The sequence below is a fragment of the Felis catus genome, chromosome A1 (assembly GCF_018350175.1).
Source record: "Felis catus isolate Fca126 chromosome A1, F.catus_Fca126_mat1.0, whole genome shotgun sequence".
NCBI lineage: Eukaryota > Metazoa > Chordata > Mammalia > Carnivora > Felidae > Felis > Felis catus.
The window spans coordinates 202,799,493-202,817,993 of record NC_058368.1 but is presented as its reverse complement, the minus strand read 5'-3'; the positions used below and the strand labels follow the sequence as shown (position 1 = coordinate 202,817,993).

The 18,501-nt window shown below is 37.4% G+C and overlaps 1 protein-coding gene across 1 annotated transcript in view; it reads right to left on the bottom strand.

The window, feature by feature from the left end:
- Positions 1 to 11,084: 11,084 nt before the first annotated feature.
- HCN1 (hyperpolarization activated cyclic nucleotide gated potassium channel 1) overlaps positions 11,085 to 18,501 on the bottom strand; it is a 390,472-nt gene continuing 383,055 nt past the window's right edge. Inside the window, exon 8 of the mRNA XM_011286847.4 lies at positions 11,085 to 15,664. Within this exon, the coding sequence (XP_011285149.2) occupies positions 14,781 to 15,664 (884 nt within the window). The 3' untranslated portion in view covers positions 11,085 to 14,780. The remainder of the gene's footprint in view (positions 15,665 to 18,501) is intronic.

The following is an 18,501-nucleotide window of genomic DNA, read 5'->3' as shown; positions in this document are numbered from 1 at the left end:
ATTCTCTCCCCCAATTTACCTCTTCCCATGCATACTTGCCATGTTATTTCCTGCAAATTATGCAGATTGTTCTGTTAATCCTCAGATCAATTTCCTAGGTGTTCAAAATGGTTTGATGCTGTAGCTGAGTTCAAGGGATGAGACAAGCCCAGGGTCCCTTTACTACTCTGCCGTCTTCACTCCTCCTCCTAATTATTTTTACTTTATTATAGTAGGATATTTAGGATGGTTGTATATACTTCAATTCATTCGTTCATTCATTTAACCCGTATTTATTGAGTAGCTGACAGTAGCTGACACTATGTTTCAGTTTTTAAAATTTGAGGTTTGTGCAAATCACCTTATCATTTGTGCAAATCACCACTCACATTGAATTTCCTGCACATCAGGACTCTGCACAGATCTTGTACCTTTTCTATAAGAACGCAGGCTCTACCGTCTAATTCATCCTATACAATGATATCTTTTCTAAAAGGACATCTTGTTTGTTTTCCACTTGAATGCCATCAATGGTGTTTGCCTAACTGTTAAGGTTATACATTTTTAGTGTTACAATTAAGGCTTTCCTCAATCTAACACCTTTTTCTCCCTAACAATCTCTTCCCTCCAGTCAAATACACCTGGAAGAATCAAATTGCTAATTAACTCACAGTTTCCGGCAAACTATTTTATTCCTGGTGAAAAGACCACAAAGACTGTAAAAGAATGGAACAATATAGAAAAGTGGAGTTGGATGATTCAAAAACGCATTTACTTTTATCATATTCACACTACAATATAAATTGTAGGTCTTGCATGTGCGTGACAGATGGGAACTTGTCTCTGAAGTAAAAGTATGCTAAAAAATACGACTCAGATGTTAATAATTTGCCAGAGTGTAGGAAAACCAGGTATGTTAAGAGCATTGGAAATATTTAAGCTTTTCATGTCATTGCTAACGTCAGAAATTCATGTCTATAAATTGCAGTTTAAACTAAACTGCTAACCTGCACAAGCACCTCCTTTTAAGACAAACATAGGCAAAAAAGGTCACAAAGTACTGTGCCTGGTATATGTCGGAAATTATCTTCCTAAAAATAATATGTCTCTTTCCTAGTTGTATCTCTAGTACAATAAGTTAACTGAATTTAATCTTTAAAAATAAATTAAATTTAAAAGTGAATTTCTTTGTGTCCTAACAGAGATTCATCTCCCCCCAAAGCTGTTAAAACTTAATATCTATTTTAGCAATAAACAGCACATAAAATGAACATCTCTAGGCTTTTATTGATGGGCCAAGTGTCCGGTTGAATAGATGCAGCTGATTTGAAACTTCTGGAAGCTTCAATTTTCACTCTGTATAGTTCTTTGCTTATTTTATTCTTATACTTTTATCACCTGTCTACAAATCTCGAACAACAATGTTCACCACAGTGACACTAAAGTACTCTGACATGAGGTGGGTGTTTTCTTTCTGAATATATATATATATATATATATATATATATATATATAAAGTTAACTAGTGAGAAGTTTAGATCTCAGCTCCTGCTGGGAACAAAGCTTTAAGAACTGTGTCTTGATGATATCCCATAGAGCACCTACCAGCTGAAAAGATGCTATGGTTTTGTAACTGTAGTAGGAGATTTTAAAGTACCAGTTCTAAAAAAAATTTCTTGTATCTCTTCCCTGGGATCCTGCTGTCCAGCAATGAGCCTGAATTTAAAGGGCAGGGCAGGGCAGAATGTCAAATTCTTAGGGGCAGGATACTTGCTTCACGCCAGTGGAATTCAACTATCCTTAGACACCTACAGAGCTTCAGTTTCCCAGTTACCCTCTCTTTCAGAACATCGAGTAGGTGCTCAACACTTTAATTGGATCTGTACTTCAAAGAGGAGAATACCTGAAATGATGTCTTTCAAAAACCTGTTTCTCCCTAAATAAGTCATAAAAGACAAGGCTTTACATGTGTAACAAAATCTGTGTGTGTTTGTGTGTGCACATGCATGTATTTTAATTATCATCAACTTCACCAATAACAAGGTGTCTACTGTACTCTATTGCAGATTTTTACTGCAAAGAGGCATGATTATAATAATGTTTATCATCAAATGTATCATACATGCCATCCTATCTGGAGCTTGACCTCTCATGCACCAAGCTTCAGGATAAATTCTACTGACACAAGTTGTATATTAAGAGTAGCTCATACTCTCATCTCTGTAGTGCATCTCATGGAGAATCTTGCTGGGGCCAGAGTGCCAATGAAGGGACATTGCCTCTTGGTATTTTACCTTTTATAGGACAGACATGAGAAAGCAGCCTCACCAGTAATCAGATTGAATGACAACAAGAAGACTTGATATGTGGTTATCTACTGTTCACAGAGGTCATCTGGAAATAGCTGCTAAACACCTAGAGATCTTAGGTCGTGAAGAATATTGTGAATAAAAACCTCAATTCCTCTGGAAAGTCAAGATCACATGCATGGCTCTTTCTGCTGGGAAAGCTGGGTGTGAGGTCTCAGACTCATGTAGCTCAGATTCCAGGTAGCCCAGTACGACTTAGAAAATGCCACCAATTGCACCTAGAATGTTTGATGTGAGTCAAGAGTTGGGGTACGCTTTTTGCAAAATTTATCTCATGTGGTCTTCATAACCATGCAATGAAGCAGAAACGATTCCAACCCCCCATTTTCTAGTTATGGAACTGGAATATAATAAGATTATATAACTCTACCAGGGTTACATGGTAAGTGGAAGAGCCGGTTTTTGTACCTAGTTTTTCTAAACACTGCAGATACATAGATATGGCAGATAAATAGATGCTCATTTATAAAACACTGACCAGATTTATTTATTTTTACAATGTCAATGTATTATTGTTAGCGTTAAAAAGTGTTACAGAAAGCTATAGATGCATTGGGTCGATGTGATATTAAGCAGCATTGTTGGCTATGACACCAAAATTGATTCCAAATGAAGAACTGATAACATCTAACATGTGTTGATTTCTTCCTTCCCATTTCTATTTAAGAAGTGCTAGAAGGCAGGCTAGGAAAAGCATTGTGACCAAGGGTACGTCTAGGGATGGTCCAGGGTAAAAGTATCAAATAGCTGGTTTATCATCAGTTTCAGTGCCTTCATAAGAACTTCAAAATTCCCAGGAGGAATGACTGTCCATTAGCTCCCTTAACTCCCACACTAAGAGACTTGACTGAACTCTAGCATGGCTTATGCTGGCCCATGACCATCTCCGTAGAGTAACCCCAGTCCCCTCAAATTACTTGCCTGAGAAAACTCAACACTGTCCAAATAATTTACTGTTTGTTCCAGCCAAAATATGACTATAGGCCCCAATAGCCTTTTTCTTGGAGTGGTCACTTTAAAAACTTGCAATTATAAATCCTTTCTCTTCCCTTTGAGATGTAAATATTGTACAAGGGCCTGGGAGCTATCTCTTTGAAATGGAAACATCCAGAGACATAGTTCTCTAGTCTCCCAGTTTCTAGGAGTTGGAGTGGGGGTAAGAACCTAACTATGGTAGGTGTCTCATTCCAATTTGCAAAACTAGCTCCTCTCCTAAAGATTTGAAAATTTGTTTCTTCATCAGATGAACAGCAGTCAACAAACTCAGATATCCTAATCGCAATGATTATGCCCCATTAACAAACTTAGAACTCAGCACTTTTCTTTAGCACACCCCAGCATTTAAAAAAGGTTCCCACCTTATTTTTTTTATTTTTATTTTTTTAGGGGAGTTCAGTGAGCTGAGTTTATACTGAGTCTCTCTCCCTTATTGTAATTTTCTGGGTAAAATCGTCTTAGCAGCTTTCACAATGTCCAGGTTTGTTTTTCTTTGTCTTTCTCTAGACTTTCCCGCTGAGCCAATATCCCTTGTCAGGATGTTCAACGTTGACTTGGCATCCTCAGAAATGTCCTTAGACCGAGAAGTTCCCTAAAATTTCCTTATAATTTATTTGCTTCTCTAGGACTTTACTAGCTGTGTACTTCTCAAATATTAATTCGCATATGGATCGTGTAGGGAACTTGTTAAAATTTAGACTCCTGCCAGTAGTTATAGGTTAAGGCTCAGGATTCTGTGCTTCTTCTAGATTTCCACATGATACAGATGCTACAGGTCCATGAGTCTACTTTCAGTAGCAAGGCGCAGGAAGACCCCTTGTTATATTGATCTACAGACCCTTTTTAGTCATTGTTGATCTGCTCAGTGATGTTCTCTCTAATTATGCTACTTAAACAGCAATTCCTCTCCAGTCCCTATTCTTGATATTCCCTTCTCTCTTCTCTGCATTGCTTTCCTCCAAAGCTCTTTTCATTGTCTGAATTATTTTACTTTTCTTTATTTATTCTGTATTTCTTCCTAGAATGATATAAGCTACATGAAGACACAGATTCGTGCTCTTCTTGTGTCATATCTATGTTGTCTAGAACATGTCTTGCCACCCCATAGGTGCCCAAAGGATGAATTTGATGAATTAGGTGTATTACTCTAAATTATACATACAGCCAATGCTGATTAAATAGCAGAAATTCCACGCAACATGGGGGCAGTATCATGGATAAAAGGACCGATACACTTTCTTCAAGTGTTACCATCCAGGTAACTATCAATAACTTCTTTGGCTATTTGAGGAATCAGCTACTACTGAGCCAATCTGAAAGATTAACTAATTAATTAACTAGCTGTGTAAAATGAGACCCATATTCTTTCTACTTTTAGTCGTTTTTAATAACTATATTCTGCATTTCAAATTTTATAAACCCAATGGCAAACGTGTAGGAAAATAGAGTAAACTTTGCTCTTTTCAAATTAATTTGGTAATTTTTTCCTTGCTACTGCCTCCTCTTACTCACTTTTATTCTTCTTAACCCCAAATATTTACTTTCTCTTATAAAAGGTACGATCATATAAAAATTAGAATATCTGTTCAGCAGCGAGGCTACAACGGACGGTGCAGCACAAATCCCTGTACACATCAGCATTTAGCACAATGGTTCCTAACCCTACCAATGTCTCCTTTTTATAGCTAATATTTTATAACAGCTCCATTACCACATTACAGAGTCAAGTTAAAAAAAATAATATGTTATGCCTTACATGTAATATGAATGAAGCCTAATAGAAAGGTATTTGTAGTAAAATAATTAAAAAAGTAATATATAAATACTGGTATACAGTTATATCAGAACTGTTTTGAAAATTTCTCATTTTCCTCATACAAACCCACACTCTAGGGTTTGGCACCCACTAGATTGTAGACTAGATTCTTTATGTAAACAACTCTCCTAGTGTTTTTTTTCTTAAACATTTACTTATTTTCAAGAGACAGAGACACAGCGCAAGGGGGGAGGTGCAGAGAGAGAGGGGGACAGAATCTGAAGCAGGGTCCAGGCTGTGAGCTGTCAGCGCGGAGCCTCACGCGGGGCTTGAACCCACCAACAGTGAGATCATGACCTGAACTGAAGTAGGACGCTTAACCGACTGAGCCACCCAGGCGCCCCTAGAGCTTTATTGTAAGTACATGAGAAGGCATATATCTTTGGCAGTGTGCAGTTTTGTGTGAGTGTACACAGTATTCATGGACTTCCTATGTTTAAATTCTGGGAAACTGTGACAACTTTTCACTCCTGAGTGTGCTCTGTTAGTAACAGGAACCCTCCCTGTGCACCTAGCAATTTCCTTCCTGCTGAGCCACTCTTTGTCTATGAGTAGGTTTGCTTCCCTCTAGGTTGAAAGCTGCCTTTGGTTGTTTTTTTTTTTTTTTTTTTTTTTTTATTTCTCAACAGGCATTTTTAGGTCTTTTCACATTCTTAGCTCAGTTCACATCGTCCTCTCTCCAAAATGGTCATATTCTTCCAAAAGGGAAGTGCCTAGGATTTATTGTGATGCTATCGTTAATGTGTTATGCATTGGAAGTAATTTATGTGTATTAGTTCTGAAGCATAAGCATAAAAATGTCTTGTTTTCCAACATTTTCCTCCTTCCTAGTGTGTCCTATATTTCTAGTATCTTGAACCTGTGTTCCTATAACCTGTGTCTTCTTTCTCCTTTGCATTTCCATTGTTATTATAAACTACTGGTCCTCCCTTATTTTAAAAAAATTGTTATTTATGAAGATTTTTGTGACTTCCTTTGAAATGCATATCTTTGCTTGAGGCATACATTTTTAGCTCCACTATAAACAAAAACACACTATTATTTGGCATGATGTGTCATAACAAATAAGGAGATTATTAAATACATTGTTAAGTAAGGCCCATAAAATACATCTTTAAAGAGATTGAGGACTCTATAACAACATGCCAGAAGCAAAGAAGAGAGAATTGGAATTAAGTGATGATCAAAATCAGCCCCTTTATAATAAACCAAATTCTGTATTATATATTCTAAAAAATCTTCATAAACTCTTCAAGGCCAGACTCCCTTTTGTTCTTTAGAACTAATACTGTGACACTCCTTGTTATCACAATGAATATTGAAAGCTCTTTTCAGTTATATATTTGATCTCCTTTGGTATCATTTTCCCTCTTTCCATGCACTGTGCTTCAATTGCTTTTCCAATGTGTACCATCAGCAAAGCTTGTTTCCTAGTGAATCCAAGGGCTTGTAGCCCTTGATAAGTTTGATAAGGGCAGCAGATCGAAGTCTTGTTTATGTATAAAAAGATGAAGCTAGGACAGTTTAAAAACTGAGATGTGCTGTGTCTTTGTTTTTGGCTGGTGGTCAATCCTTGCATTTTATCTTGCCCTCCGACCTAAAATAAATTTTCAAAATTTCCAAAACCATGGTCTCCTCTCCTTATATAACATGAACCTTTGTGTCTGTCAAATACTTTGTAATTCGGGGATAATAGCACCTATAGTCACAGCTTCTCTTGCAAGAAACTTAGCAAGTTTTTTTCCCCCGTCAAAAATACACGTTTTAAGAAATATGTTGTGCTTGAGACCACACGCAAGAATTACTTTAGATGAGCTATTGCAGACACCTAACATTTTGCAGATATAAACTAAATTCCTTACGTAGATACAACTATTGAAGTCACTAAAAAATGTGTGCAGGACAAGTTTATCTTTTACTCTCCTACAATGTATGTTAGAACTTAGACAAAAAAGGTATTTTCCAAACCTACTTAGGGTCAGAACTTTTTCTGGGACATGTTTCTGGGCTATTTGGAAAGTAGTTAACATTCATGATAAAATGCTTGAGCAGTTTTCTGACAGACTTTTAAGAAATTAAGATCTCTACTGAGAATACTTCCTTACTCAACTAATATTCTGATTTATAAGGAGGTTAATGATTTTTAACCAGTGATTTTCTTGAAAAGATGATGGTCAAACCAACCTTTTTTTTCTTACAAAATAGTTCTACCTGGAAAGAATCTTTGCATTGACTTACTTAGAACCCTTTTGTCAAGTTTAAACTAAAGCTTTGACATATGTTTGTAATCAATTTAGCTGAGAAGTTGTTTGAACAAAACAAACTAGCTGAAGTCTCAAAACTTGCCAACATTCATAGCTTGAAGCAATTAAAATCATGTAAAAGATTCCGCTTATGTAGCTCATGTAAAGGAGAATAATAACCTAGCTTTAGAAAGACTAGACTCTGATTACAACAGGCACCATTTTAAGAAGTTATTATCTGAGAGTTTCACATGTGGAGAAATTAAAAGTCAATGTCATTTATTCATAGAAATGTAGAATGTCATATGTAAATAATCACTCATTTAAAAATAACTATGCAAAACAAGCCCAAATTGATGGCTTTGATCATTGTTCTGTGAGGGTAAAAATAACTTAAGGTACTTATAAAGCTATAAAATTATTAGAACTTTATAAGTACATATCACAGACCTTTAGATTCTTGAGAGTTTGAATTTGGGAAGATAAATATATATATATATATATATATATATATATATATATATATATGAGACACAGAGGGAAGGAGAGAGTGAGAGAGAGTGACAGCGAGAGAGAGACAGGTTTTTGGAACATGTCTAGGACTTCAGACAAAATTTATGAACCACACATAAAAAAAATCACATTTCAGTTTTGACTGCAAATAGTGATGCTAAACTAGATCTTTTGCTGTTAGAGAAAACAGGACTTCAGATGAGTTTTGGCTAACTCCCAAAATGGGATCTACTATTACTGAGACAAACCACTGTTGAGAATATTCATATCGATTCGCCAAGGGTGCTGAAGGCTGCTCTGAACTACTGGGGGAGTCAAACGTATTTTGATTCATGTATTTTTTGGATATGTGTTTAGCATTCTAAGATAATTACTGCAAGGAGGACAATAATCACTTGGATCTATTAATATGTATGTTAACAAGCCAATGTAATTAATATACCTTGATCTTTGGTAAGGAGATCTAAGGAGAATTCATGCTACATAGTGTATACATGCCTTATCTATTAAATATTATTTAGTATTTCTCAAATGAAATACTTCATTATGTTCGATATCAGAATATCATACTTTGGGCAATTCAGAACTGCACATTTTCAATAGAATTGTAATATGTTAGGTTGGTAATAGATCTTAGAGAATAGTTAGGCAAACAACTTTTATTTTGAAATGCTTGAAAACTAAGTCTTTGGACAAATACATTACAAGGATACATCTGGCAAACTTTTCCCATGTCTGAGGAGCCTCATAAATTTAAGAGAAGCTAAAAATTTGTTTAAAAATACCTTTGCCTCTACAAATCTAAAGATATGATTAGCCTGGCAAAAAGCAATTTGTTTCCTTTTTGTAAAATTGCTCCATTGTTAAAAACATGTCTGAATGACTCTGAATTACTTGTATTCAATTACATAAATCTAATACAAACATGAAATAAGCTTTACCTTTTGAGCAATTATATTTACTCAGACGTGTTCAATTGAATAAATACATGCTATTCTTTGCTCAAATGTGGTTATTCAAACATTTATAATGGAAAAAATGAGGAGATGTTCCCCCTTGGTAATAAATGGCTATTGATTCTACATGAGGAATGAAATAGCTCCAAAGAATATCCATCTTTGTCAATCTTTTTTTTTTTTTTTTTAAGTTTGTCAGTCTTTTAAGTACAATGTCTGTAAGTAAGATTTGGAGAATCTATGGAGTTTTAACCCAAACCATTCCATCACTCCTTTCTATTCATACAGGTTGTTACTCTCACATTCTCAAATTATTCCCCAGCCCTGCCATGCTTTGTCTTGGGCAAAGCAATTTCCATTTCAGCTTCTCATCCCCATTATCCTGGTCAGCAGACCTAGGACTTTCCTTAGGACCCAGCCTCTCTACAGGGCTCTGTGGGATTGTAAATATCGCATCCTATTTGTCACAAATAACTTTTCCTATCACCTTAGCAAAACACACATTTCAACAGGTATGCACCCGAACGGAAATCTTGGATTCATAAAACTAACAAGATAAAGCATAAAACTGTAAAACCATTGGCCTGATAATAAAAGCTCTTTAGAAGGTTTAAAAGGTTTAAAAGCAGTATTTCTCATTCAGTTTCTGCTCTTCTTCCCCCTATGATACTGGCCAGCTGCGCGAAGCTGCCGATGGGCCCAATTAGCTGCGTTGTGATGAACATCTTTTAGAAAAGCAGGTTTCCTTTGTCAGTAAAAGTTAATTCTTTCTCTGGCATTTAGTACATTACTCTTGGAAACAAATCCAGAACCTTATGTACAGGGACTTTTAATACAGCCTTGGGATGATTCTCAAGGTATGATGGGACAAATTGGGGCAAAGCTTCTACCACAGAAACCCTTCAAAGCCCTTTCTGTCCTATCACAGTCTCAATAGGTAGCGGGGCGGGGAGGAGTGAGGTAAGTGAGGCAGGAGCCATGAAAGCCTGGGGCTGGATCTTGTCTTCGTTTAAGATCCTGCCAATTGGTTCATCATGCTTGTTAGCTTAATTTTGATTTTTAAAAAATGGCATAAAATATTATTTGCTTTAATTATTTAGATTTTTGCCACTTTGCATTTCGTGCAAGGGGCCTCACTCATGTTACCCTTGTGCTGGCTTTGCTTAAGGAGATTATCTCCTTATCTGATTGTTCAGCGGCAGAGAGAGAACATGTTTGAATTTGGGGAAAAGGGAACAATGATTTCTCTGGGAGAATACTCAAAACTGAAAAGCAGCCAGGTATTACAAAATTGCCAATATTTTCTTCTAAAAATTTGTAATAAAATTATCATTGTCTTGCAGTAGATCGGTGAATATACCATGAAATTTTTCCTATATAGAAAGGCTCAAGCTTTCCATGCCCTAAAGCTCTAAAGAAAATGATGAAGAACAAAACGATAAATATTAACAGAAATGTTCATTGCTACTGGGAAAGGAAGGAATGCGGCCTTTGGTCAAAAACTCCAAAACAGCAAGAGGAGGAATATGGATCTTCTGGCTGGATTTGCTCCCACATCCTTGATGAATTTAGGTAAAATAATTTATACTTTGCTCCCTTTTAAAAGCAGGAGTTCTCTTCATGACTGATTTCATTGTTGGCCAGTGTTTAAAAAATAGATGCCACTTTTAAAAAGGACAGAATCAAAATTGCTTAAGAAAGTCACTGCTTTCCAGGCACCTGGGTGGCTCTGAGTCAGGCACTCTGACAGCTCGCAGCCTGGAGCCTGCTTGGGACTCTGTGTTTCCCTCTCTCTCTGCCCCTCCCCCGCTTGCTCGAGAGCGCATGCTCTCTCTCTCTCTCTCTCTCAAAAATAAATACAAACATTAAAAAAAATTATTTAAAGAAAGTCACTGCTTTCCAGTGCCAGTAGCAGGTAAACTTAACCCTGAATACAACAGCAAATCTTCTTTATTCTTCATCTTATTATTCTGGAAAAAAGGATATATTAAATAAACGTATAGAACGGAGCTAACAACTCAGTGCATGCAGCCAGTCGCACTTGCTTAAATTTTTGACCATTACTTTCAGGACTCAAAATAGATGTTCAGCCTCCAGTTATTCAATAAGGACCACATTTCTTTTGTATTGCACAGAAAAAGTAGTTTTCAAATAAGCAGAGAATGTGATAAAATTTTCCAGGTGTAATGTATATGAATAAAATAACCAGACACAGGTTTTATGGCATATATTCTAGAAGGATAGAGGCATAAAGAAGACAAATCTTGTTGAAACAACTTGTTATAAATTATGAAAGTAAAATGCATAAAAGCAAAGTAGCACAGTAAAATTATAAAATTAACAAACAGAAACACTTAAATTTAAAAAGAAGGCATGGAGACTTTAAAAGTAGGCCTGCAAGATGATGGAGATCACTTCTAGTTTAAAGTATAAATAATTCAGGATTTGAAATAATAACATCTACAACTTAAAACACATCATATTGTTTAAATCACCCAAGTTCTTTAGGAATTATTCTAACTTGACTGCGTACTTTGTAGTGTCCTGCAGATGTTATGCTCATTTAAGTTTATAAATGGCAAAATAACCATCTTTTTAAAGTGGGACGGCATCTGTCACGGAATCATTCACTTATGGAGTGGTCACTGAGACCTGGAGACAAGCTATTTATTTGATGAATAGAGTCTATCGCCATTCTTGCCATTTATCCTTACAGTTTTCAAAGAATCCTTCATTCAATGCAATAAACTCTATGTCAGCCTTTTAAGCCTGATTCAAAATCCACTTGAATAGGGAGGTTCTGTGACTATCGAAAGCCTTCGCAAGGCCCAAGGCTATCATAAAATAGGTTTGTATAATAAATTATAAGGTTATTCCCCCCCCCCCCCCCAAATCTAATAGCACAGAAATAACCGTGTTTGGGAATTGAACCACAACCACACGTGAAGGAGGTACAGAGCAAAGAATTAAAAAAAACAAAAACAAAAAACAAAAAACCCAAAACTTCAACTGGTACCATTGGGAAGAGATAAAACAGAGGGATAACTGGAATACCTATGTTCTGTTTACATTCCTCTCTACAGTCATAGACTATCTATGATTAATTTTATAATGACTATCAAGTATAAGCCCTCTTGGAAATCTTACGATGTAAAGGTAGAAAGAGGCAAATCTGTACTCATTAATAAAACAAAATGTTTGGTTAGAGCATATTGATAAAATAAAATATTCATGATTTTAGTTTATTTTCTGTTGAATTTATTAATAATCTTTATATATATTTATATATGTATGGCTTTGAGCAAAGACAAAAGAAATACTCTAATTCATCCCTGATCATACAGTTGTTGTAAGAATCAGCTACTCTACTATTTTCCCAGCCGCAGAAAGACCAATCTTTTCAATAATACATTTCTTTCTGTACAGATTAAAACTCCATACTTACGGGCTTAACTATGTACAGAGAAAAGAGGTCACTTTTCAACTAGCAATGGACTTTTATATTACAGGAATGTGAGTCAATTTGTTTTCTTAATCTAAGCATATATATTCATACATATATATGTATATAATTTACCCTGTACCATTTTATGAGTTTAACATATAAACCTTAGTGTGTTTTTGTCCATTCTGTTACAAAGTGAATAAAAATTTTATGGTTGCACTGAAAGACCATGCAATTCAATTTTGCTTATGTTTCCCAATAGTGCTCAAAATAAAAAACCAAAAATTTATATATATAAAAATATTTCACTACCAAACCCATTAGTGCTATCAAATGTAAACCTTTAATAATTTAAAGGACCAATACATGATCTTAATAAATTGAAGTGAATTCTCAATATTTTAATAAAATAAAGGAGTTTTGTACTGATATGTAAATGGTCTTGCAGCTTTCCCATAGGATCTAGGTAGACGGAACAATCCCCTTCTTATACCGCTCCTGACCCGCCATCAGATGTCACCAGCATGTTAATGACAACATTACATTGACTAGCATTGTTGAGTACTTCCACACAAGCTGGGATCTGTTAGAAATGAAACATAACAACTCATTTTGGTATTATAGGTATTATAATCGTAAAAGGCATAACAGGCAGCATGGATCCATTTTAGAGTTTTTGCTTCGTTTTGTTTTCTGTCCTCAAGTCTATCTGGAGGCCCTGCCCCATTTCTCGTGTGATCTTTGTTCAGTTCTTCTTTAACGTATCGCCAGTGTCAGAGATACTGAAGACCTCCACGTCAGGTCATTCTCTTGGGTTATTTACAGAAGTCGGTTATTAGGAATCTTCCGATTGTGTTCCAGTCATCCACCACATTCGTGGGATGCATTAGGCACAAATAATTACTAAGGGACTTCTTTGAGAAGAAGCAGATGTTCACAGATCATGGAGAGTTAAGGAAACAGACGAACGAACAAACAATGCTCACATTCAGTTTGCCCCCTGCATTCTGTCATCACGTCCATACGTTTTCCAGCACGTTCAAAATAACAAACCTCCTACCTAAGGGCTATGTTAGTCACCACATGCCTTAAGATTTGCTAACCATTTTATTACAATATACATAGAACAAAGTGTGTGTTCCCAGACAGGAGGCTATAGTGTATTTAGTTAATTTAAATTAACCCCAGGGTTAACTACTACCTACCAACAGTGAAGACACAGAACACACTGGCAACTCCAAATCAAGCTGTGGTTTACAAATCATTATTTAAACGATAGTAATAATATTAAATGAAAGTGAAAACCTCACTTCTAGACTTAAGTCAGAGATCCAAGTCAGCCTTATAGGAATTTTAAGATAGGCAATTAATGAATGGTTATACTTTTCTAGAAATGAGAAATACTGTAAGCCTCTCCCTACAGTGACTGATCTGAACCTATTTTGTTTTTCCAAAAAAGCATGCAGGGACTATTTTCAGATGCTTGATTATGGCAAGAAGGAAGAAAAGTAATGATTTTTGGTGTAATACAAGCAATTTGTAGAATTGAGCATACAATTTTGCATAAAACATTGCAGGTTAAAATAATATTGTAGGTTTCAAGCCATTGCATTACAGTTGAATAACTGTCACAGTTAGGTTTTGTAAAATTTAAAACTCTAAGTTTTGAAGTGAAGCAATAAAACTAAATTCTTAAGTGATGACTTTTACCTTCATACAACACAGAAGAGCTATTTTTATTTGGGTTGAAAAAGTTATTTACAGCTAACATTGATTGAGTCTTGGTAAAAGTCCGGTAACACACGAAAACAAATATCCCCTCAGCTTTCTGAAAGATCAATGGATGTGTTTGAGGTTAGAGATACTCGGGACAGTGGCGAGGCTAGTCTCCAGCCGTGGCCGAGCATACCACGTGATCTAACCTAATTCAAAATTGAAAGCACCAAAATACAATTTAGATCTATAAAGTGGGATTTGCCATTCAATCCTCCGTAATTCATGATTAACAATTTAGATGCAGAGACACAGCTAATGAAAGAAGATTTGGTTGGTGCTATTCAGTGGCTCACTTGAGTTGCCTTTTTAAAATCAGAGTTTTGTTTCCATTGAATCCAAGAACTCTTCATAAAATAGAGAAATACATATATCAAAGGAATTCGGTAAAAGTTGGTTAAAAATAAATGATCTTACAACAACATTTTAAATCCTTTAATGATTTAAAGAAAGGAAGACATATAACACTGAATGCTAAACAGGTCTTTTGAACCTCTCTTGGGAATTTAGATAGATATTGAATAGTAGATATATATTTATATATTTTACATTTTGCATGTAGGCCAGAGCTGTCTAAAATATCTCTTCATAGTAGGCTATAGGAATCTATCAGGAGATAGAAGAAAATAATTTCTGAGAACATTCTCAGTTTATCGGAGTCTTTCTTTCTGCTTTGACAATCAGCAGGGATCATAAATTTGAAGCAAATCGTGGCTTTTCTGCCTCTGGGTCTGTAGTTAAGACTGAGGAAGCCTCTCTCGGAAGAGCAGCTGCTGGTGGAGGGGGTGCGGGAGGGGCTCCTCGGTTGGGGGGAATGGCTCCCGACGACATCTGTCGGAACAGGGTGACTCGCTGGGGGACCGTGCCCCGGGCCCCCGCCTGAAGGCTCGGGCCATGAACAGCCGTCACGGGCTGAGGGATGGAGGCCAGGGACTCGCCCACAGTGGGATGAGGTCTGGAAATGAGAGTGGAAACCTCATGGGGCAGCGAGGGCTGCGAGGCCGACAGGGGCCTGACCTCTCGGCTCAGGCTGGTGTTGTGGAGCGCCTGGGTGCTCCTGTGCACGTCGTTCTTGGGCGTGGAGCTGCCGGGCGTCTGGGGCTGCGGGGGCTGCTGCGGGGGCTGCGGGGGCTGGGGCTGCTGGATCTGCTGCTGCTGCTGCTGCTGCGTGAGCGACAGCTGGGAGGCGGTGGGGGACGCGTAGTGGAAAGTTCGAGTGGCCAGCGGGCTCTGTACCGGCGGGCTGCAGACCGCAGTGGTGTAGGAGCAGGGTGACAGGATGGCTGACGGCTGGGGGGTCTGTGTGCTGGGGCTGGGGGAATGCAGGTTGCTGTGGGACAGGCTGGTCGCTGTATACACCGGCGGAGACTGCGTCCTCATGCGGGAGGTCGGGGTCGTGGTGGAAGAGGTGGCATTCAGGGCTGTCATTTGGGGATAACTGATGGGAGCGATTGCCTGCACCATCTCCCGGTCGTGTTTCACGATCTGCTTCAGGATCTCGTTCTCCTGATTGTTGAAGACGCCGGTGTTCAGATCCTTCTGGAACTTTTGCAGAAGAATTGAATTTTTCTTTCCTGGCAGCGAAAGAAAGACAGGCGCTTAGAAGGCCTACAAATGACTGATGACAAGCCCAAGTGAGAGTGGCTCCGGAAAGCGGAAGTATGCCAGTGTTTCCTGGAAGAGGCTTAAAAGCCAGGTACTCACCTTCAGAGCCAGACAAAAAGATGGCTCCTGCCCTTCTCACTTCCTGTAGCTCTCTGGGAAATCTTACCTTCTGCGAGTCAAGTCGAGAAGCCTGTAATCTGGCAAAAACCACCTTACAGAAGAAAGGGAGATATCTGACGCGAGGGCTACTTTGAAGAGTGGCAAAAGAAAGGGCATGTGGACCAGGACGGGTCTGGAAGCAAAACGTCAGTTTAAAGCTACTTTGTCAAGAAAGGACAATAGACACGCACACTATGGCAGGTACTCTACAAAAGGCCTTAGGTGGATGTATTTTATTTAATCCTCAACTCTTGCAAGTAGCTGTGTTTACAATGCGATTTCACCCAAAAGGAGAATGGGATATGGGAAGGTTAAGAACAGTGTCCAGGAAAACATGACTAGTAAGTAACCTGACTGGGGAAGGAAAACAGCAAATCTGATTGTAGATCCTTACCACGGACAACGAACCAGCCGCACCTGTGTCAATGTGAGCTCTTTCTAGAAAAGCTGTCTCTCAAGCCCCATCTTGCTGAACAAGATGCTGCGTTTTACTAAGATCTTTAGGTGATTCTCATGGGCAAGTTTCAGGCACACTGTTGCAAGTCCTTTGCTTTTGACCAGTGCCCATGCCAGTGCGTACATCCATATTTTTCTCATCCCTGGACCTTTAAAACATAATGATTTTCATCTGTACCCTACCAATTAAATCAGAATAGCCAGACATGGGGGCAGACTTCAGTACTTTAAAAGCAAATTTCCTCAAAGGAGTTTTATGTACAGCCAGGCTGAGAACCACTTCGTAATCTTTCCTTTTCTGAAGTGTCTTTGTGAGGATTAAGGGGACAGTGTATGGCAAGCTTTCAGTTCCCTTGAGGACCTCAGTAAGCATTACCTCTCCTTCCTGCCATTGTCCTTAGAGTGCTTTGCAGTAAGGAGACATTCCCTAGCAGACTATCAATAGAATCAAAATTAGATGAAGAGGGGAAAATCAGTAACTTTTGGTGACATCACTGAGAAAATAATACCCAAATAAATATCATAACTGAACAGTGAATCCGCTTTGCCATATTGCTAAATAAAGTTAGAGTTAGAAGGACTATTTTTTAATGGAAATATGTGTTATAATTTACTTGGCTGCTGGAAAACTATCATTTTAAATGATTGCCAAAATAAATACTTGTCTCTCCTTACAGAATTGTTCTAATTTTCTAAAGAGCAAAAACTCCTATATTGGTAATAAATATAATGCTTATTTGGCATATTGTCTTAACTACATATGGTGTACATTTATAAGCAATTGCCACAAAATGGAAAAGGGAAATATTTCTTTGTCATCATGTGAATAGTCAACGTTTTGTAATGTTACTATCTGTGAACTTATAGACAAATACTCTACTTTTTAATGTACTGTTAGAATTTTATAAGGATCAAAACTGCAATGGCTTGGTGCTTATTAGCAATTTTATTGCCTATATTATTGACTGCAAACTTTCTTATACAAATTAGTTGGAATAAGTGAGATGAAAGTGAAGCTGTCGCAGATTAACAGAAATTCTCTATTAAAATATAGTGATTTATTGCTTTCTCTAAAGATGTCTAGCTGGCTTAGGAAAAACCTCATGTGCTCAGATATCAGTCTCTCGCTCTACCGTGAGCAGTCACAAACCACAAAAAGGGTATTTTCAAATGAAGTAAAGATGCTTTCAGGAATACCCACTTTTATGGGCACTGTCTCTCTCCACACTGTGTCCTGTTACGGGTCTGAGTTGTCAATATGAATTTCTGCTATGTGTGTTTTGTCTAACGATAATGTCCAAATACTACCTTTACTTCTCCTAACCTAATTTCAGACTCTTATGCCTCTGTCATCCCACTTATATAGAAGGAAAGAAAGACATAATGTGCGGAAGAAAAGCTGACATAAGACTACATCCTTCAAAAAGCCTTACCTTTAATGAGAATGAAGCACCTGTTTACTTCCAAGTGATCCCAACCCCATCACCTTTGAGATCACGGATTCCTTCATCCCTCCCTACCACCTCTCTTCAAGAATATTCCTTGTGTACTAGGTACTGTGAATGTAACAGTGAATTAGACATGTTCTCTACATTCACAAATCTTAGCATTGTTAGAGCAATTACAATAATAAAGGCAGTATTGTGAAGGAGGAAATTCCTAGGCGGGGATGGGAGAACATACCTAGGATATTCAGCCGCGTAGCGGTGGGAGGTCAGGGGAGATTTCTACAGGGAAATGATATCTATACTGAAAATTGTATAGATTATGAAAATTGAGTAGAGTGAAGCGGGGGCAGGGCAGGGTAGGGTGGGGGAAGAGGATTTAGGTGTAGAGAGTAAATGCTTACTACCTTCTGATATCAGAATGTTCCAGCATATTTTAGGAAGCTAATAGCAAGCCAATCTGATTTAACTTTACTATAGCAATTATTCAAACCTTTAAACTAGTGTAACTAGTAAAGTCTAATTTATATATTCTTATTTGAGAGCAGAGAAGACTTTAAGTCAATGTTTACAAAGTAAAGCATCTATGTAGGGCATTTCTATCAAGGTTTTTCCTGCTTGAGTCTGTATTACAAACATTTCAAGAAGCTTCTACTGAGACAATTAAAACACACAAGTTTTCAGTTCTCAATATATAGATAAAAGTGTAAAGGTGATACGTAAAAAATTTTTAAAAACCTTGTAGC